At 39.9% G+C, this 22747-nt stretch overlaps 1 protein-coding gene across 5 annotated transcripts in view; it reads right to left on the bottom strand.

Annotated features, from left to right (window-relative positions):
- Nucleotides 1–18101: 18101 nt before the first annotated feature.
- Nucleotides 18102–22747, bottom strand: part of PLGRKT (plasminogen receptor with a C-terminal lysine) — a 44336-nt gene continuing 39690 nt past the window's right edge. For all 5 annotated transcript variants that reach the window (XM_011288234.4, XM_011288235.4, XM_011288236.4 and 2 more), the window contains exons 5-6: nucleotides 22239–22348; nucleotides 18102–18500 (exon numbers count right to left, since the gene is read on the bottom strand). In XM_011288234.4, coding sequence (XP_011286536.1) covers nucleotides 18379–18500; nucleotides 22239–22348 — 232 coding nt within the window. In that variant the 3' untranslated portion in view covers nucleotides 18102–18378. The remainder of the gene's footprint in view (nucleotides 18501–22238; nucleotides 22349–22747) is intronic.

Below are 22747 nucleotides of genomic sequence, written 5' to 3'. Positions count from 1 at the left end.
TTTCTTGTGTTCATAATGTATTCAGATTACCTCAGTTCCACCAGGTAAACTAGAGACATGGAGGAAGTTAGGGTAGCTTTGGGTTAAAGTAGTAACAATCAGTTACAGATACAGCTATGGGATAGAATATTTCTCATTTCTAGGTTGCTGCTAATTTTAACAGGACCCACTTGGCATTGATCAAATGCTAAGCATTGTGTAATAAAACACACACACACACACACACACACACACACACACACACACACACACACACCAGCCCTGACCAAAGCTATGAGATGGTCAGAGGTAGTGCTTTTACATGGTTTTTTGCTAAAACAAGCAGTTTGGGAGAGGCTTCTCAAAACTGAGGTTTGAAGGTTTTTTTGTGGGTTCACAATCATTGCAAAAAATAATCCATTTGCAAGGTTGCCCTCCAAAGTAATTGCTTGTGTAAAATGTAAATTTCTGGGGGGGAGGGTAGCTTTGGAGGGGGTGGAGTGCATTAAAAATGTAGTAGGTGACTGATACCAGCTTCCTGTGACCATCTCAGATGACCTCAAGGAACAATTAAATACAGGAAGAGCCAGAAAACCAGTTAAGCAAAGGCATGCAAGCAAAATTTTTAAACAATCAGATATGATAGAAACATGTATAAAGATGACCTAAGGGTCTTTCACATGTCTCTGTGGAAGTCAAAAAACCTTAATTGTTACAACCATAACAAATTCTACCTTGTGACTTGTCTTTGTCCTTGTGACTTGGAGAACTGCTTGCAAGCACGCACACCCTTTCTTCTTTTGCATGTAGAGTCCCCTGTATCTAATAAACTTGGGGCAGTTCCACAGAGTAATCTGAAAACCTGTATCCTTGGCTCTCATCTTCAGTAAAACAACAGATAAAAGGATTTACTAGCCTGCTTTGAGGCTGGTTTTCTTTCAGTCATCAGGGGCATTTTTACTTTATCTGTGTCGTCTTGTAGAGTCCTTGCAGTTATCCAGTGAAAGGGCCATTCTCCCGTTTTACAGGGAGAGGAAGCAAGTTGAGAGTAGTCATGTAACTTGTACAAGTTTGTCTAGCGCACATGCCAGATGGGGGCTTACTCTACTGTTAAGAGTAACAGACAACAGTGGGATTCACAGGCTTTGTAGGCATGGCTAAAAGGCATTTCTTTCATGTTGTTAAAAAACAAGAAAACCCAAAGAAACCTTTTAAAAGAGAAAAATCAAATGTATGCCATACACACATCTGGTAAGTGCTGGAGCTGGGATTCCTGCCCATGTCTTCTGGATTCCAAAGCCCCCTTTCTCTGGTTCTCCTGCAGCCAGCTCCAGTTGGAATTAATCTGCATGGTGAAGGTTAATAGATACACATGAATGCCTTTAATTGTAGGTACAAAGCGGTAAGCGGAACTATAGATCGATTCTTGAGGTTGTTGAGTTGTAGAAATGGTTTCCAGATATCTCTTGTAGGTAACAGGGTCCATGTGACACAGTTCTGGTCAGTACAACATAAGCAAGCAGAGGAAGTTTCTGGCAAAGGCTTTGCTTTTCTGATCCAGACACTAAGCCTTTTTTTGTTCCTTTCTTGTCCTAAAGTGGACATTGAGATCCAGAGGTGCAGCGGCCATCTTGGGACCATGAGTTTCAGCAGCAGCAGGAGGAAGGCTTGCATGCTAAGCATAGCTGACCAGAAAGGGAAGAGCCTGCTACCCTCATTCACATCTAAACGGGTGATTCCCTAGGCTTAAAGCCACTGTTACAGGGTCTTCTGTTATTCACAGAGAACACAATCCTAATTGATAAATATATATGTAAGCAGAGTACTTTTTTATATGAGAAACAAATGAAGATTGCATTCATTAGTTTCTCATGAGGGTTTTAGGCACATATTAGTAGCACTTGAGATAGATATTTTAAAGACTGAAGTAATCATTTGAGTGCTTTTACAAGATGGCTTACCACAGATTATCTTTGTACCTCTTAAAAGCCAGTCATCTAATAAGAAGCAGTGACTGTAGATTCTGGGAGCGGGAGACCTGCCTCCAGGGATTTTGTGGAAGAGGTGGTAAGGGACTTGGGCCAGGGCAGTTTCTGTGGAATTGCCTTTTGTGTCTGGGACTGCATCTTTGTCCTATCAAGGCTGTAAATTTCCCGGGTGCTGCCCTTGTTCTCTGGGTTGGATCTCCGTGTCACAGAACTTTGTTCCAGGTGGCAGACAACCTCTGAGGTTCTATAGCCCCTTCTTGAATTCCCTTGCTCATGGTCTCCTGCCTGCACTCCATCCAGTTGGGATCAGCCTGTGGTTCTAAGAGAAACTCAGTTTTTTAAAGACATGAGATTCTGCTCTTTTATATTTCACCATTAATCTTTTTCTACCAGTTTTCTATCTTGTAGCAAATTCTCATTGTTTTCTCTGATGTGTCAGTAGCAAACCGTCCCCCTCATTTCCCGTGATAATAAGTAGTGCATCAGATCTGTTTTTGTATGTTTCTTCCATCATTTCATTGGGATCTGTGGAAGAAGGAGAGGTAAACCTTTGTATTTTTTCAAGAGTAGTGATCAGAAATCAGTGCTGACTCTATGTCTCATAGACATCCTTGGAACTACTCTAGATATTTGTGCTTTCACTTCAGGTTATGCTGCTTTATCAAGAAGACTGAAACAAACACTGAAGGGAAATTAGGATCTTCAGAAAGTTCTCTTATCAGCAAAACTTTGGGAAATCTCTAAATTTTTCTAAGAGATTAGAAGAGATAAATAACTTCAATATTTTCTTATTTCTACTCAAACAACAATGTATGTGCTAAGCGAATGTTGAGAAAGAATTATGTCACTCTTTGTATACTTCATACTTCTTGTGAACAGGGACCTTAGTTTTGTTCATGCTTGATACATGATACATGCTTGTCATATAGTAGACACTCAATAGTAGGTCCCCAAATATGCTAGTTTTATTGATCACCATAAATATTAATATATTGGGGCAAAAAATTAAGGCCCAACATTATATGCTGCCTTGACACCTGGTGAAACGGAGAGACTTAAATGGCCTAACCACAAGTTCCCCACCACGCTCTGCTCCCACAGCGGAGTCTGGCTCTCCTAGCCAAACAACTCTCCTCAAGAGAACCAGGCACAGTTCTTACACATCCCTCAGTAGTAGGTTTCATTTTCCTGCCAGCTCATGGAATTACTCAAAGAAGCCAATCACATCCTCTCGTAGTAACTACAGTTTTACCTCACCCTCTTGCTACTACAAGGCCTGCCTCATATGGCCCCTGGCTGTTTACTGTGTTCTGAGTGCAGCTCCCATTCAGCCTTGTGTGGCATGCAGTGTCCTCCTACACCGAGCCATGAGTATATGTGACTAATAAACTGACAGTCTCAGCTGTCCGGTGTTGGGTGTTGAATGTTGTATGTGGCCATCCTTGTAACTTTGGGGCAGAATTTCCTCCCTCACCAATGGGGTGAATAGGAGGTAATTAAAACATTTGGATCATGAACAAGGTGGCCCATTCATGACCAAGGACACCTAGTCAGCTTAAACTAACTCCTCTTGGCTAACTGACTGGTTCCATCATGATATGGCAAAGGCCCCCTCAGACAGAACTGCCAGTTGCTGCATGCTTGTGTTTTGGACACACTTTTTGTCTTTGTCAATATTGCCATCTCTTCCAACCCTAAAATGCTCTTGTCCCCCAGATAAGAATTGTTGTTAACTTACAATATACCACAGCTTAACATGTTGTTGGGTTTGGCCTGTGTTTGTCTGACAGGTGGTCTCTGAGCATCCCACCTGTAAAGGCAGAGAAAACTAACTTTAACTAATTATCTCTTGAGTCCCACTTACCAAGGGTCCAGCTACAACAGTGTGGTCACTGCATCCTGGTGACCATCACTGACAGCTTAGGGGCAGCCATGTGGATATTGTGACTGTGAACCCCCCGGGACAGGCTCATAGTTGGTTTTCTGTGAGTTTTGTGGAAAAGGAGGAGACCACCATCCTGGGGAGAATTAAGCATGGCACCCCAGTTGCAGGCCTGTGGCCAGGTGCTAATGAGAAAAGAAAAGGTGAAGCAGCATTTGGTACCAGCTCCTGCCAAAATACCAGAGGAGTAAGTCAACACCCTCCTAATGCAAAATCCCAAGCCAGCATACCTGGGTTTTGCTTAGTGTTGCTAGCGCATGCCAAAGGGCTAATCTGACAATCATGGAACTTAATGGCTTCCATCTGAGCCATAGACCAAAGACCTTATTGTATGTGGACCTTGACCCTAGGGAGATTAACTGACATTCCCTGGAGGAGAAGATGGTTACCTAAGAGGGTGGCCGGCTGCTGGTCTTTTGAACTTTTCCCATAACCACTCAGAAGGTCTGCACTATGGGTGATTGGATCAAGACAGAAACTAAAAGCTATGACTTTTTGCAGTTAGAAATATGAAAATTTTAAATACTGAGAACAAACTGAGGGTTGATGAGGGGTGTAGGGGAGAGGGGAAAATGGGTGATAGGCACTGAGGAGGGCATTTTTGGGATGAGCACTGGGTGTTGTATGTAAGCAATGAATCATGGGAATCTACTCCCAAAGCCAAGAGCACACTGTGTACACAGTATGTTAGCTAACTTGACAACAAATTGTATTTTTTAGAAAATAGATGAAAAATTTTGAGAGAAATTGTACAGAGAGAGAGAGAGAGAGAGAGAGAGAGAGAGAGATGCAGAAAAGAAAGCCAATAGGTGGCTTGTGATTCACATATCCAATAGCAGACAGCACAGCAGGACCCTTAAATACCTCTTCTGCTGCTGCTGCTTCTTATGCTATTGTCACAACAAAGATCCTGATCCTCAGGGTTACAAGGAAAGACACCTGTGGCATCCCTGTGGCACAGCAAAGGAGTTCATTTAAACTTCTTTAAACCCTATAAAGCAAACATTGCCATGGGGGTGACCACTGAGCCTGATGATACTTGAGACTCTGGGGGAAGATATTTATAAATAAGCATGGGGTAGAGAGGACACCCCCTGACACCAGATTATATTTAGTAGCCAACCAAAAAAGGGAGAGGGAGAAAGAAAGAGAAGGAAGGAATGAATGAACAAACAAACAAATGAACCTGGCTATAGGGGAAGGGGAAGGAAAAAGAAAAAAAAGAAAAACTGAGGCCCACAGTTAGACCCAATTGGAAGTCTAAAATTTATTAAAATGATATAAATGGCAAAGAGATAAAAGCATATTTATTGGCTCTTAAACTTCTACAGCACAGGTTCTGAATTAATTTTAACATCTTCTGAAATCTACCGATTGGTACCACATGGACATAATACTGGACTCAAATTACTGGTACACCTGGGGATCCCACTACATATTAATATGGTACCCCCTATAATCCTCAGAGGTTACTACATATGAAATGGAGAACAAATAGGTATGTCTCACTTTAACCAGTGGAACTGTTGCCTTGCCTAAGTTACCCAGTTGCTCTAAAATAGATCTTAGTGAGCATAGATGCTCTGACCCAATAAATGGTAAATCAAAGTCTTGGGGCACTTGGGTGGTTCAGTCTGTTAAGCGTCCAGCTTTGGCTCAGGTCATGATCTCACGGTTCAGGAGTTTGAGCCCCGCATTGGGCTCTGCACTGACAGCTCAGAGCCTAGAGCCTGCTTTGGATTCTGCGTCTCCCTGTCTCTCTACCCCTCCCCTGCTCTCTGTCTCAAAAATAAAGAAACATTAAAAGACATACATTTTCAGTGTGATCCTCCCCATCCTTCTTTGGGATAGCATGATTTTGAAAGAAGGAAAGAAAGAATAAAAGAATGAAAGAAAGGAGGGAGGGGAGTGGAGGGGAAGGGAGGGGAGTGGAGGGGGTTTTTGGTACTTACAAATTGGCTTGATAGAATGGGACCCCATTGACTCATCTGTACATTTTTACAAACTCCTGGGCAGTTGTGTAAGACTTACCCCAGGGCACCCCTTTTCCCCATTACCCTTAATCTAGAATCTTTTCTTCATTAAGATGACTGATCCTTCAGATTAGCCAATGGTCCATGGCTCCCACTCCCAATCTGGACCTTTAATCCAGCCCAAAGTTTCCCCAGTATTTCAACACATTAGAATCACCTGGGGTCCTTTAAGAAACACTAATATTATGTTGCATGCTAAAACAATTGAATTAGTGTATCCCAGTGCGGGAACTAGGCATCAGTATTTTTAAGCTCACTAGTTGTCTCCAGTGTGCTGAATAGTTGACAAACTACCATGTAGCCACTGCCCAAAAACTCTGATGAAACATTTTAGGAATAATGCTATTTAAGTTGTTACTTATGCAATCCTGAAGAAATTAATAAAGTTAGAATTCCTAAATATACCAGTCTTGAGCTTAAGTGGGTTATGCAGTACTTTAAATGTATTGTAAAGAACTGTCAGTATTATAAGGATATGCTAATATGGTGGAAAACAGATATGTATGTATGCTAAGGGGAATATGTTTTCTAATTTGTCTGAGGTTCCAGCCAGTGTTTTACAGAAACACAGTAATTACTCTACTTTGATCTTTTGACAATGGAACATGTGAAAAATTAATACAAAGGTGTTCAGTCATGACTATGAAGCCCAAATAATCATACTTTATTCCTTCCAACTTGATTTTCAGTGTTAACCTTGTATTTTGCAAGGACATCACATGTCACTTATATTTGAAGATATTAACAAGTTATATTTTATATTTACTTGTATCTGGCTCAATTATACCAACCTTGAAACAGCTCAGAATAATCTTTACTAACTATTCTCGAACAATTCTCAAGCACATATTAGCATGCGAGAGAGGACATATTAAAGCTTTAGAAATACATATAATTCTGTTGATATTTAAGGAGTATTATTTTTATGGAAACAATGTTGAACAGAATTGCAAATTGCCCTTCTTATAAAGTGAAGTTTGTGAGGGTTGATGGGGGGTGGGAGGGTGGGGAGGGTGGGTGATGGGTATTGAGGAGGGCTCCTTTTGGGATGAGCACTGGGTGTTGTATGGAAACCAATTTGACAATAAATTTCATATATAAAAAAAAGGAAAGGACAGTCCTGAAAAGGAATTTCATCCTGGCCACAAGAGTATTTGGCAAAAATATTAATATACTCTACCACATCAGTGATTATTAAAATTTTAGTTCATGTAAAAAAAAATAAATAAAGTGAAGTTTGTTTAATTCTACTTTTTTTCTTGGTTAATATTGACTGATAGATGTGATTCTTTTTTTTTTTTTTTTTGAAAAGTAAGGGTGATGCCCAAAAACATTTGACAAAAGGAATCATTCTGAACTAAGCTGACTAGTGGAGAAGAAAACTGATGAAAAATCTAGGGCAAGTTCTATGCCTCTGTATTATTGTGAGCTCTCTTCATCTATGATTCAGTGGTTTCTAACAAGTGACTGACTGATTTTTGATGAGGGTGCTTTTCCTGCTGTTTGGTGTGTGTAGAATATCTGCTCGTTTAATTACAATGAATGAAGAGACCTTCTTCGTATCTTCTTTCTTGCTTCCAGAGAATGAGTGAATCTGACCCAGTAATCAGCTGTTTTGAATATGTAGGACCACTTCCCTAGAAGGCACAGTTTTCTCTGAAAACGCTGTTTTCCTGCTTTCAGGTTTTCTTGTCTATAGGTCCAGATAACTCAGAAAATTCTGGATTTTCTACAGCCCTGATTTCAGTTTTATTCTTTTTAATAAATATCATTTGTTTAATGCATAACTAAATGTTATTTGAATTTTTATTCCTTTTTTAAATTAAGTGTCATCTAAATGCACCTATCAAATATAGCCCCCGACCAAATCACTTTCTCTAGTTTTATTTCTCAAATATGTTCATTGTGTCCATAGAAAATGAATAGTCAGCTCTCTGACAAATAGGGTATACAGTTAATTGATAAACAGAGAAGGGCTTGCAGTCAGCTGTCTGCTTGTCCTTTGTCAATTAGAACTCATCAAGTTATAGACTAGAGTGAAAACAGCAACAGACATGGAATACGCTTTGGACATAGAACAGTAATATTAGGAAATATTGAATGCCTATTATCTGCCAAATACTTTGTCTGCATTATCTCATTTTGTCACTCTCAGCAACCTTTGAGCTGAGTAATATTAGTATCACCAAATTAAAATTGAGTGATAGAAGAACAGAAATTCAGTTACATGTTCAGGTCTGGTGAGCACTGGAGTGAAGGGTTCAAACTGAGACTCAATCTGCAAAGCTTGGGCTGTTAACACTTGGATACTGACTACAGTTTCCTGAGAAATTTTGTAAACATGATTTCTTTTTGCCCACTCAACAATCAGGTTACACCCAATAGTGGAAATGTTGTAATGTAAGCTAAGTACCTTTTAAATTGACATTTTAGGGGCGCCTGGGTGGCGCAGTCGGTTAAGCGTCTGACTTCAGCCAGGTCACGATCTCGCGGTCCAGGAGTTCGAGCCCCGTGTCAGGCTCTGGGCTGATGGCTCAGAGCCTGGAGCCTGTTTCCGATTCCGTGTCTCCCTCTCTCTCTGCCCCTCCCCCGTTCATGCTCTGTCTCTCTCTGTCCCAAAAATAAAAAATAAACGTTGAAAAAAAAATTGACATTTTATGCTCCTAGCATCACTGGCTATCTTTTAGTAGTCATCTGTTAATTTTGTATACCTGGAAAGCTAAACAGTAATGGTTATTCATCACTGTTAAGGGAAAAAATATACATTTACAACAAAGATAAAGAGAGTCTAGGGACATCTGGGTGGCCCAGTCGGTCCAAGCATCCTACTCTTGATTTCAGCTCAGGTCATGATCTCATGGTTCATGAGTTTGAGCCCTGTGTTGGGCTCTTCGCTGACAGTGTGGAGCCTGCTTGGGATTCTCTCTCTCCCTGCCTCTCTCTCTGCCCCGCCCTCACTCTCTTTCTCTCTCAAAATAAAGAAATACACTTAAAAAAAAAAAAAAAGAGAGTCTAAATGATTGAACTGTCAATTCAAGGCAATGGTTCTCAACTAAGGATAATTTGGAGACATCTTTGATGGTCCAACCAAGATAGAGGAGGTTTGCTATTGACGTCTAGTGGGCAGAGCCCAGGAATGCTGGTAAACATCCTACAAAGATGGAACAGCCCCCTACCACAGTTATCTGGCCCCAAATGTAGTGAGGTTAAGAAGCCCTGGACTAAGGCAACAGAACAGTCTCATTTATAACTAAAATTATATGCTATTAAAAACTACTGTTAGAATTATTCAAGCAATGGGGCACCTGGGTGGCTCAGTCGGTTAAGCGTCCGACTTCAGCTCAGGTCATGATCTCACAGTTCGTGAGTTCAAGCCCCACGTCGGGCTCTGTGCTGACCGCTCAGAGCCTGGAGCCTGCTTCTGATTCTGTGTCTCCCTCTCTCTCTGACCCTCCCCTGCTCATGCTCTGTCTCTCTCTGTCTCAAAAATAAATAAAACATTAAAAAAAAATTGTTAAAAAAAAAAAGAATTATTCAAGCAATTATAAATGCTGAAATGATGGTGCATTTAATAAATTTATGAGGCTAATGGTCTGGCATATTGAGCATAACAGTATATTTTGGTGAGTTATAAAATATATTGCTTTAATGCTGGTGTTTAGACTCAAGTTCTCAATTAATTGGCGGAGTAGTAGATATGTAAATATTTCAGGAGCCAATACACTTCTCCAAAGTGTCTACACCTCATATAGAAACTGGTTGATGGCCCAGGACTCTGTCCTATTCTATTGAGGACGGGGTTCCATGGTTACCAGGGGTTTTGTTCCTTGGTTGCTTTGGCCTTAAAACCCTACTCTCTGCTCACTGACATTGCCAAAACAACTCACTGGGATACTTTTCTCCAATAAACACAAATACTCTTTAGTGAAAACCTCTCTATCCAAATTCTAAATAAAAGGATCTAGCCTAGGGGCGCCTGGGTGGCTCAGTCAGTTGAGCACCTGACTGTTGCTTTTGGCTCAGGTCATGATTTCACCATTATGAGATCGAGCCCTACATAGGGTTCTGCACTGACAGTGCAGAGCCTGCTTGATGTTCTCTCTCTCCCTCTCTCTGCCCATCCCCCACTCATACCCATGCTCTCTGTCTCTCTCAAAATAAACATTTAAAATAAAGGATCTAGCCTATAAAATCAACATCATTAACATAAAATCTAAAAGTAATTTTGTTTCAAAAATTCTGAATATATAAGTTAAATGATAGATGTTAAAATTCAGTTCTTTCATTCTTCTTTCCTTCTCTTTCTGAATAATTCCATGCTAAAGCCATCAGGAAGGAGGCCATCCACACTGGGGGCAGCAAGGAAGGGAAGGTGGCCTAGTGAGAGGTGTGTGGGCCTGACTGGCTAAGGATGGCTTCTGCCCAGTGGGGCAGGCAAGTGGGGTGAGTGGGTGAGGAGCACATCTATGTGATGAGTGGCCCAACACGTGTGGTCGGAGCTCAAACAGGGTAAAGAGGGGGATCTGTGATGGAAGGCTTCCCAGCTCAGGATATCGACAAACAGACTGAGAAGTACAAAAAGAAAATGAGATGATCTCTTAGAAATACTGATGGAAAATTACTAACAACCAGGAATTTCTGTGCCCAGTCAAGGCATCAATCAAGCATCAGAAAAGAACTGTTAAGGGTCACCTGGGTGGCTCAGTCAGTTAAGCATCTGACTTCAGCTCGGGTCATGATCTCACAGCTTGTGAGTTTGAGCCCCGCATTGGGCTCTGTGCTGACAGCTCAGAGCCCGGAGCCTGCTTCAGATTCTGTGTCTCCTTGTCTCTCTCTGCCCCTCCCCTGCTCATACTCTGTCTCTCTCTCAAAAAATAAATAAACGTTAAAAAAAAATTTTAAAAAAAGAACTGTTAAGTTTAGATACGTAAGGTCTTAACAGGTTTCCTCCATTTACTCTTTCTCGGAAAGCTATAGGAGGATGAGTTCCAGCAAATGAAGGAGCACAACATAGGGTATAGGAAACAAAAGATGCAACACAGGAATAAGGAGAAGAGAACCCCTACCATAGGTGAAGGGAGAGCTGAGTACCAGGTGTAGAGGGAAAACAGTCCAGGTGGGAGCAGGTCAGGAGTCTGCAAGTTTGTTCAAGAAGGAGATACTGATAGACTAACTGATGTGAATGGACATCTTGGGAGAAACTGACAAAGAGTTCATGGCCACAGAAGTGATAAATATATAGAACATTAAGCACATGAAACAACTAGACTTACTAATTCCAGAAAAGCAGGATGCCAAACAAGAAAGAGAACGTAGTATACTTTACTACATGGCACAGTTTTGCTAAGTGTTCGTCATCATCACAATGTAAGCCCTGAACATTGATCTAACAAAATGATCACATAAGAGTATTGGCAAGATGGGTCAATCATTGGGAAGGGTGCAAGTGTGTGGCAGTTGTGGCGAGACGGTATAAGGTGGGAGAGGTGAAAGCAATTCCTCATGATTTGTATGATGTGTCAAGAAATTATATTTTTTAAAAGTTGGGAACATTAGGAAATAGCTACACTGGAACGTTACTTAGAGATGTAAAGTTAAAGTAACACTGTTGGTATTAAAATATGAATTGTTTTCAACTACTTCCCCTTGGCCCTTGCCATTTCAGTTTAAGTTGATCTGACTTCCAATTTGTAGCACCTGCATCTCTTGCCTCCAGGTTTTCTGGCCTCCAGCGCCCACTTTGCCAAAACACCCTAAGTGCTGGAAAGATAATGGACTGGGAACAGCCCTCCACCAATGAACTCAAAAGTAGGTTTTTATACCCCAGCTCTTGCATTTCTAGGGTCAGATAACTCTGGGTGAAGGGGTTATTCTGAACCATTTCTCAGAGTTCCCCAGCAGGGTTAAGTTGCCCACAGAGGTAACTTCCTGGGTAAGATTTCATTTACTAGCTTTTTTCTCTGTCCTATCTTACTCCACCAATTCCCCACCAGAGTTTCTGGGATTATGTGCCCAAGTAAATGACTTGCTCAAGGCACTATTGCAAAATTTGCTTCAGGGAGATCCTATACTGAGACAGCTAAAAGAGATAAAAGTGATTATCTCTGAGGAAAAAGAAATGGGAGGGAGAATGGAATGTCTTATCCATCACCCATGAGGCTATTTGAATTTTTTCTTTTCCTAAAACAATCCTAGTAGGAAATTGATGTCTCTGCTTGAATTGCTGAAGAGAACTTACTAAAGTTAGAAGTTGAACAGAACCCCTTTTACCTGCCTACTTAGATTTTCTGGCTGTTTCAGAGATGGCAGCCTTGTCCTAAGCTTCCAGATTAGACAAGGAAACTGGCTGGAAGATCAGTCCGGTACTCTGTCCGTAGTCCATGGTTATTGAATTCAGAGACATAACCATCCATAGGCTCAAACTCTATTCAAAACCCAAGTGTCTTTTTGTTGTTTCTAGTTTGAAATAGGTAGCATTAGTTGGAAGCCTTTCAAAAGTTTTAGATCCTTGAAGAGGAAAAGAAAGCATTCCAGAGGCCAACTTTTCTCTGGAGTAATTTAAGAAGATGTGAACTTATCGAGTATTTTAACCTATATTAGGTCCCTAGCAAGCTCGCTCTCTTTTCAAAATCACCTTGGTGAATAGAATTGGTTCTATCTTCTACTCAAGTCACATCTTCATCAGCAGTAAATTAATGGTGTGGGCATGGTATGAAGAGAAGGAAAAAAAACACCTGTATTCCTCAAATCCCAATCGTATTATCCTGACATTCTGACAGCTTTTCACAGACCTCCCTTAACACATTTCAATGTATATTAGTATCTCTGATCCATTGACTTTCACATGTATTCAACAACTGTTTCCTTCTAGTTTTTTGAAACTTTCACCAAACCAGAATCCCAGATTGCCAATCCTTTCTAGGACATGAATTCATTGTGGACACATCCTGAACTCTGTTCTTCTAACACCAAATGAAATCCCAATACCAACTCAGGGTCAGTGTCTGCCTATCCCTCACATCCAGGCGGAGCAGAAAACATCCACAGAGTGCTGCTAGCCGTAATGGAAGTCCTCCAAGAAAAAAATAAACTGAGGTTAGCAATCCATCATTCAATCCTGTGACACCTGTGGACAGAAAAATTTGAACCAGAAATGTCATCTAAACCTGAGACTTAGCAGCACCATTGAGTCTTTATCAGTGACATAGGTTTCCAGTTACCTTTATCAGCAGTCATGATGAATTTGTCCTGCCCAGCCACATTTCTTACTGTCTTCCAAGTGGCCAGAGGAACAAGTTAGCACAGCAAAATAAACTGGGCTGCAAGAGAATCCCACAGGTGACTTTGGTTCCTGAGGGGCTCAACTCCCCCTACCAATGGCTCCCCTGGCAGCCATTTTTGTGCTGTTTACTATGAGGGGCATTTGAGTCAGCTTCATCCCTTCATGAAGACTACTCATTGTTTTTGGCCTTCTTATTTTCTAGCCCTTTCTCACTTTCTCTCCCCTGCCCCTCGTCAGTCTGGGCTTCCTGGTGCACCTGTAGGCCAAGCACTGCTCCAGTCTTCATAAATTCCAAAGTTACCAGTAGAAAAATCATCAGAGATGCTAAGTAGTCATCCCTGAATACTAGAATCTACTTTCTGCAAATTGTACAGTTGATAGAATGCAGTATTCCTGAAATCCCCTGTAGGCATCCACAAGGCCAAACCTAAGGAATATTTCCAACCCTCTTACAGAACAAACACACTTCAAGGCCAAGAGATAGTGTGATCCCTGGCTAGTGGGCTTTATTTAATAATATTTTCCCAGCAAGAGTTTGTTCCTTTCCCAGAACAGTGGAGCAGAAACACTATCTAGGTTCTGGCTAGTGTCTCTAGAATATAACATTTGAACATGCATATATTAAATTGTCAAAGTCTATAAAATATATTATGAATTTCAGATTGCTCACATTCAGATTACATTGGTTGTAGATTATTCTTTGTAATTTGAGTCTGCTCCCTCCTTATCCTCTTCTCAACCCTGCCCTTCTTTTTTTTTTTTAATTTTTTAAAAAATGTTTATTTGTTCTTGAGACAGACAGAGCGTGAACAGGGAAGGGGCAGAGAGAGAGGGAGACACAGAATCCGAAACAGGCTCCAGGCTCCAAGCTGTCAGCACAGAGCCTGACGCAGGGCCTGAACCCACGAACCATGAGATCATGACCTGAGCCAAAGTTGGATGCTTAACCAACTGAGCCATCCAGGTGCCCTAAACCCTGCCCTTCTAATCCCCTCTTCTAAGGCTCTGAGACTGAGTATGATATTATAGAAGCATATTTTTTATTTTGACTTTCATTGTCACTGTTCTTTCAGAGTCAGGGAGAATCCTGCCAGGAATTCAAAACACCAACATTTTAGTACAAACTACCATTACCAGATGTGGAATTTTAGGTAAATCACAAAAGGCCTCCATTTTCTTGAGAAAATGTAAAAATGGGAGCTTATACTAGACCATTTCCAAGGGTCTTCTCTTTTTAACATCTGGACAATAACTTCAGTATTTGTCATTTAAAACTGTTTTCAGTAGATTTAGGACACTTTTATAATCTTTACAAAGTGAAGTTAGGTACTGGACCATAAAGGACCCTTCAGTTTTACCCCCAAACACAAACTGAGTTGGGTGTAATACCATATAAACTTAGTTTATTTGTGATTTTAGTGCCTGTAATTTTAGTCCCCAGTTCTCTCATTTAAATATGAGTTAAAGGGGCACCTGGGTGGCTCAGTCGGTTAAGCGGCCGACTTCAGCTCAGGTCATGATCTCGCGGTCCGGTCCGTGAGTTCGAGCCCCACGTCGGGCTCTGTGCTGACAGCTCAGAGCCTGGAGCCTGTTTCAGATTCTGTGTCTCCCTCTCTCTGACCCTCCCCTGTTCATGCTCTGTCTCTCCCTGTCTCAAAAATAAAAATAAAACGTTAAAAAAAATTTTTTTAATATGAGTTAAAAACATTCAAAATGGCTAAGTAGTGTGATTTTATAAACTGTTTTTGCTATTATATTATTTTATTATTATAAAGTGATTTGATATCCAAGAAGGGTCATTCTGGTGCAGAAAATTTTGGGGCCCGTATTTATTTCCTTCCCACCACGACTTAACCTCCACGTGAAGCTGAGGGAGTCTCTGCATTGCTTTGGTTAGGTCTGCAGTGTCTTGGGGGAAGATGAACAGCCACACAGGATAGGGATGAGATTTTCCCCAGCTTTGTTTCTAATCACTGAAAAGACACTGAGTGAGGTTACCCTTATTCAAATCTCTAAATCTTTGCTTATAATCAGACCTTAGTTTCTTATTTTTCTTCTAATATATTTTCTTACAACAATTTCCTTATTCTTCTTGTAATATCACAAAGATCTGTAAATATAAGCTACCTGAACAAAGACCACATCATGTTCAGTATTTAGAAATGTCAGATGTCTAGGGGTACCTGAATGGCTCAGTTGGTTGAGCATCCAACTTTGGCTCAGGTCACAATCTCACAATTTGTGAGTTTGAGCCCTGCATCGGGCTCTTTGCTGTCAACTCAGAGCCCACTTCAGATCCTCTGTCTCCCTCTCTCTCTGCCCCTTCCCAGCTCATGCTCTCTCTCAAACATAAAAAAAATTAGAAAATTCAAAAAAAAAGAAATGTCAGATGTCTAGTTGGTAATCAGAATTTAATAATAATAATAATAGTAATTAGTGCAAGTATTAACATAAATGGCTAACAGCTCGAGTGTCAGAGCAAAAATGTTTGTCCTTTCAATTATAAATATTATTATATTTCATAATATAAATATTATGTGTAATAATAAATAAGGGGAAAAGCATTGGATAATCAGTAATACAAAAGACAATTGGAATATATTTTAATACAGTTGAATTGCAAAGCCTTTATTTAATAGCTCTGCTTTGATTTTTGCCTCACAATAGGCACAAACAAAAATGTGAGTGTGTGTGTGTGTTTAGCAGAGGCTCTATTGAGTAATAATTACTAACGAACTCAGGGTTAATGCCAGGGTGAGAGGCCAATACAAATGAATGTCCTGGTGGTCCAGAGCGACCCCAGCCTGATGTGTTGCACACTGACACACATCTTGTGTAAGGTCTTTAGCCAGTCAGTCTTTGCAGGACACTTAAGCCCATTCTCGGTGGGTCCTGTCAGGAATGTTTGGACAGAATGATTGAATTTAAGGTAAAAGAAATGCAATTCCAGATTCTGGCATGGTCTATGAACCAGTGCTAGATGTTAAGCATCCTTTAGACCACCAGTGTGCCTCCTAATCACTACTTTCCCGTGTCCTCCAGGAAATCCATGCTAATGATTCAATGAAGAGAACTTACTTTCTTCTCCCTCCACAAACTCAAACTAGTTTCCCAGTTTTGCTATTCTTCTGTGTCACTTTCCTGAACCTATGCTCAAAGCCACAGCCTTAGTTCAGGCCCTGGCCAGTACTTGGGTGGACTATTGCCGTTCTTCACTGCATGGGCTCTGGGATCTTCCCCCTATAGTGACTAATTCCAGTAAAACCCAGTGCAGATCTTTCGTGCCCATTACTCTCAGGATGCAGATTCCTTAAACCCAAAGCCATTCCAGAGATAATCTGTGCCTCCAAGTGCATTTCTTAACACGTCCCTCACAGGAGGAACCCCCCAGTTTAGGCAAATCGAACCAGCAGCAAATCCCTGGACGTGACATCCTGTCTTGCCTTTAATCAAGCCTCTTCTTCTGCCCAGCATGTCATTGTTCTGCACCTCCTTACCTTCATGGAGAACTTCAGTGCATCCTTTAAGACCTCACCCAACGTTCTCTACAACTATGATTCTGTCAGGACCGTATGTTGATATGTGGTCAGTTGCTTGAGTATAATGACTATTGTTTATAACAATGGCTTGTGTTCACCCTTCAGATTTCATCTCCTCCTATTCTGCCTGGCCTTTCTATTCTTTGGCCATGCCAGGTCTCAGAGTTTTTCCTCTGGCTCTTCCCTTTGCTGAGATCCTTTCCCTGTCCCCCTACCTGCTCTTCACAGGACTGGTTAATTCACCATTCAAGTATCAGCCGAAATGTTGCATCTGTAGAGAGGCAGTTCCTACTGTCCCAGATCCATAGTCCCCCCTCCCCACATGCTCCCAATCACTCTGTTATCATCCTGTTTTATTTCTACTGGAGCATTCATCACCATCAGAAATGGTCTTGTTTATCTCCATGTTTGTTTGTTCCTGTCCTCAGTTCTTCCACCCCTTACTAGAACACATTCCTTTGCCTGAGATGCACCAACCTTGTCTGTTCATTCACTCATGTAACCCTAGGGCCTATAATAGTGCTTGATACAGAGTAGGTATCAGGAAATAGCTTTGTAATTATTCCAATATATGTAGGGTTTGCAACTGTAGGAATGGGGCTAAATAGGGTTATCTTATGAGTATAGGTTTCCTGGTGAGTGGAAGTAAGAAGGTAGGATCCTAATCAACCTCCCCTCATTGCCACCTCTTTAGCAGCTCTGTCCTGAATCATCATTTGACTGTGTTTACCTTTTGTCTTTCACAGCTGTCTTCGCTTGGCAAGAATGTGTTAAAGGTCTAACCTTTTCAAGGCCTTTTAGAGCATATTCACTGGAGCCAAACCATTTAGGTTCAAGTCTATATATGGCTCTAGGCAAGTAATTTAAGCTCTCTGTGTCTTAGTTTCCACAGCCGTAAAATGATGCCTGCTTTATGGGATTGTTGGGATGATTACAATAATATATGCAAAAAAATAAGTGGCCATAATAAGTACAATATTCATGTTAGTCATTAACATTAGTTGTTTTCTATCATGTCGAGACAGGACAACGGACAAATCCAAATAAAAGCAGTCTGGGGGCGCCTGGGTGGCGCAGTCGGTTAAGCGTCCGACTTCAGCCAGGTCACGATCTCGCTGTCCGTGAGTTCGAGCCCCGCGTCAGGCTCTGGGCTGATGGCTCGGAGCCTGGAGCCTGTTTCCAATTCTGTGTCTCCCTCCCTCTCTGCCCCTCCCCCGTTCATGCTCTGTCTCTCTCTGTCCCAAAAATAAATAAACGTTGGAAAAAAAAAAAGAAGTATTGGTGGGAGAGAAATGTGATAGGGAACATGTGTGACAGAGAAATGAGAGCAGCAGGACATTTGCTTCCAGAAATTCAAAACAACATAATTTATTAATTATACATTTAGATATTTGTAATACACACATATATAGGAAATAAGTTATTTAGAGTACCTCCATAATTTTGTGTTGAATGTTATAAATTTTATTTTAAAATCATTTAACAAAACCCATTTTGCATTTTAATATTTTAAAATAAAATCCATTATATCAAAATCTCAAGCATCTAAAAATTGTAAAAACCATGATTCAAGTCAACAATGATGTGTTTTGAGATTCGGTGGGTAAACATAATTTCATTTGTCTATGAAGAATTTACTCTGTTCCCTTCTGGCTTTTTCAAGGCTTTCGAAAGTGATCATTCCTTTTGGCAGCTGCAACTTACTCTTTTCTGTTTCCAGTATGTTCTCAGCTTCACCTTAAATAAAGTACAGAAATATGCAAGGTGACAAAATGGCCATTAGTGTTTTGTGAGAAGGCCAAATTGCTATATCGCAATGACAAGCTGTAACAGTGTTGGAGGCATGCCCCTAAATCTCACATTCACATGTTTCACCCATTGTCCTTAGGGGAAGGAAACTCCCAAAGGAAGGCCATTCTTTCCTTTGGGAGGAAAGGAATTCTGAAGACTCAGAGATAAATGATATGCCATAGATTTTATTTGATAGAAGACAGCATTTTAAAATGTAAAAGAAAAAGAATACCACGTGTAATACTTAGTCCCTTGAAGGAAAGTCAGGATGGTAAGCCTTAGTGGTGTTTGGAGGGGTTTGGGATGGAGAAGCCAAAAAGTCTTTGCTATATTGCCCTTAATATATAAGCGACACACATAAGAGAAAATAAAGCTTATTAAAATTCTACCTTTTCAGAAAAGCTAATCTTTTACCTGAAACCACTTATACCCAAAATAATATTAAATGTTCTTTAGTCTGTATACATACACACACACAAGAATATACATTAAAAAATTTTTTTTAATGTTTTATTTTTTATATTTGAGAGAGAGAGGGAGAGAAAGCGAGACAGAGCGTGAGCAGGGGAGGGGCAGAGAGAGAGGAAGACACAGAATCTGAAGCACGCTCCAGGCTCTGAGCAGTCAGCACAGAGCCCTAGGTGGGGCTCAAACTCACAAGCAGTGAGATCAGGACCTGAGTCGAAGTTGGATGCCTAACCAACTGAGCCACCCAGGCTTCCCAAGAATATACATTTTTATAAACAATTCCTCTTTCAAATAACAGCTAGTACTGTCTTGGGCCCAGTTGAAGAAGACTAATTAGCAAGATTAAAAAAATTATAACCTACATTGTTGACATTCTATAAACTTTCCTTGGGAATGAAGGCAAATGTTTCCTTTAAGTACCTCTATTTTAGCATACAGTTAATTTGTACCCCAGGCCCAAGAGGGTGGGCTTACAATTTTCAAATTATAATGTTTCAACCATCTGCAAACATCTTTTTTTTTTTGCCTCTGTCTTAAGTAGTAAGTAAAAATCATTATAAATTATATGTAATTAGACAAGTCTTTGATGACATACTAGATGTTTCCATGTGATAGGGCCTTACATACTGCAAATTCTCACCATGTGTTTGCAGAATGGCTGATGATAAATTCAGTCAAACAAGGGTTGTATATATTGGGTCATCACTAGTTAACAGGGCTAAATGTTATAACCTAAACTTTCGAAGATGGCACATTTCCTGGTAGATTAGAGGAGCCCAACATGGGGCTCTAACTCACAACCATAAGATCAAGACCTGAGCTGAGAAGAGCTGACCGAGCTGCCCATGTGCCCCTATATATATTTTTTTAAACAGGAAATTCCCACAGTGTGTCTTGAAATTTTAAAATTATATGTTCTGTGGATTTTGATGGACCTGTAATAAAATTACTTCCCAAACATACAATCACAATGTTCTTAGAAAATAAACTTGTTCTCTATTAGTAAAATGTTCAAGTGAATGCTGTGTAACAGGCTTGACATTTAATAGTACATATTAATTTTTATGAGGCACTGAGAATTCTAATGTCCATATAAACAATGAAACAATTGAACTCAAGACTAGTGAGTTTTTTCCCCCCATTCTTTTTTATGGTGGTAAAATACATATAATATTTACTGTCTTAACCATGTTGAGTCGTACAGTTCAGTGGTATTAAAAACATTCATAATGCTGCGCAGGCATCCCTACCATCTATCTCCAGAGCTCCTCATCTTGCAAAATCAGACTAATGAATTCTTAAGCAGATGAGTAGCATGAAACTGAGTAGGTTATTGAAATGAGCTTTAACATTGGTAAATCAGTTGTGTAGTTAGTCTCCTGCATAAAATGAGATTGCACTCCAGAATTTAATTTGTAGGTCAGTGTTTAATGCATTTTCCCATAGTAATAATGCAATCAAGATATTTCTAGGCCATCAACAAAAAACTATTTAGCCCACAATATAGCTGAACTATGATATGATACCAATAATGCTTGACCCCAAGGAACATTTTTGCAGAGTTTTTGTGTGGAAAATGTATTTCCATCTTCAAATGGGAATTTTTAAGAACATATAACCCTTGTATCTCTCTAGGCTTGGGAAAGAGAAGTTCTACTCCCTGATTCCAATACCTGCAAAGGAGTCTATACTTCTTCCCTTCCTGTACCAAATCAGTCCCCACAGAGCTTGAGAGACAGTGATGTGCCCACAGAGCCCATGAGAGGAAAGGCTTGGGAAAGCACTGTTTCCAATATACTCTGGGTCAAAGGCTCAAGAAGAAGGGACAGTGGCAGTGCTATTTTCTAGGGCAATAAAATCCAGAGTTCTTTGAGAACAGCATGGTGCTGGTGATTATTTAACAACCAGCTCTCCCGGAAAAAAAAAAAAGCATATAAGTTTATTATGAACATAAGTTTATTATAAATTTTACTTATATAAAATAAATGTAGCACACAATTTGTCAAAAAATTATAAAATGTTCTCTATACTTTATCATAAATTTCCCATAGCAAATTGATTCTCAGAATGTTTTTATTGTTTTTTCCTGAAATATTATATTCATAGCTAATCTATAGTTGTAATTGATGAGAGAGCATAATTCCAACATGAATGTTTGTTGGTATTTTCATTTATACTAATGAGTAGGACAAAAGTGGAAACAGTAACATATGTTGGAATGTTATTTGTTTGAGAATGATGTAGACAACTTAGCTGAATCGGATAATAGTTTTTATTTTATTTTACTTTATTTATTTTTCAGATAACAGTTTTTAAATGTTGGGAGAATATTTCCTCAACTGTTTGTGCTAGTCACAATGTAATAGCCATTGACACAACAAACATTTAAGCACAATCTACAATATTAACATTTTCTTCTTCACTTCCTTCAGTCTAGACCATGTTGGCAAGCTTTCTTAAAAGGGCCAGACAGTAAATATTTTAGGCTTGTGGGACCTTATGTCTCTATTGCAGCCACTCAGCTCTGTTGTGGTAATGGGAATATATCCACAGACAATTCAGAAATCAATGGGCATGTCTGTGTTTTAATAAAACTTTATTTTCAAAAACGTGGCCAGCCTGCAGGCCATAGTTTGCCAACCCCTGGCTTAGACAATCAACAAGATAGTAAGTCAAGCCTTGGTTTGGTGTTTGCAGATTTCCATGTGTAAATATTCCCACCATGACCAACTTCAGGCTACCAATGGGATGCCACTGAAGTCAGGGTTGTATCTGTATCTTATTGTGTCTGTATATTGTATCTGCATTTCTGCCATGCAGATACAGTAGATACACATAAAATAGATACACATAACTAAGGAGTACTGATAATAGTAAAATAATGAAAAACTGGTAAGTTGAGTATATATTACCATTGTTTTTAATAGAATTTAATATTATTTTTGTAATTTATTTAATTATAAGTTTATATAATTTAATTTTTAATAATGACTGTATTTAACAACCAGCTTACAAATTCCTGAAAATTTGATAGTTCACGTGAGCTGGTATGAGTTGACTCTAGCACACTGCTGTGAGAGGGAGCAGATATGTTGGTCATTGGAAGCTCAGAGAGAGGGGTCTTCTCAAAATGCCCATAAATGAAGGGATCATAAGGAGAGGATCCTTGAACCAGAAGATGAATCAGAAATAGACTCTGCTTTATCAAAAACTGACCTTTCATTCTTTGGAGAAGGGTTCCATATCCTAAGTCATACTGGTAGGTGAGGACAAAGCCTAATGGAATGATAGGGAAGAGGAAGGCTGGCTTCTTCCTTCGTATTGCTCTGGTTCAAGAACAAAAAAGAATAAATATTAAGAATGGCCTGTAAATACTTATCTCCATACTCAATGAAAAAAAATTACCTGCTTTTGGACGAATGTCTTCCATTTTAGAAGGTACTTAGTTCATTTGAGTATTTTACAGAAATAGAATTTTCTTACCCACAATCTCTCCCCAGAGTCTGCAATTCTCAAGAGCAGAGTCTATGACTTGCTCGTCTTTATTTGACATTGAGGCTCAGGTTAATCATTTAAAAAATGGTTAAGTATTGCTGTATCCCCCTTATGGATTGTGGAGATAAATTAGCAGAGGACTTTTTCTATCTTGGTATCAAGTCAGTCCTGTAACTTATAAAATGGAGAAAAGGATAGAAGAAATCTGAGACACTAGAGGTAGAATTAAC

Source organism: Felis catus, chromosome D4 (genome assembly GCF_018350175.1).
Source record: "Felis catus isolate Fca126 chromosome D4, F.catus_Fca126_mat1.0, whole genome shotgun sequence".
NCBI lineage: Eukaryota > Metazoa > Chordata > Mammalia > Carnivora > Felidae > Felis > Felis catus.
This window is presented reverse-complemented; position numbering and strand designations above follow the sequence as displayed.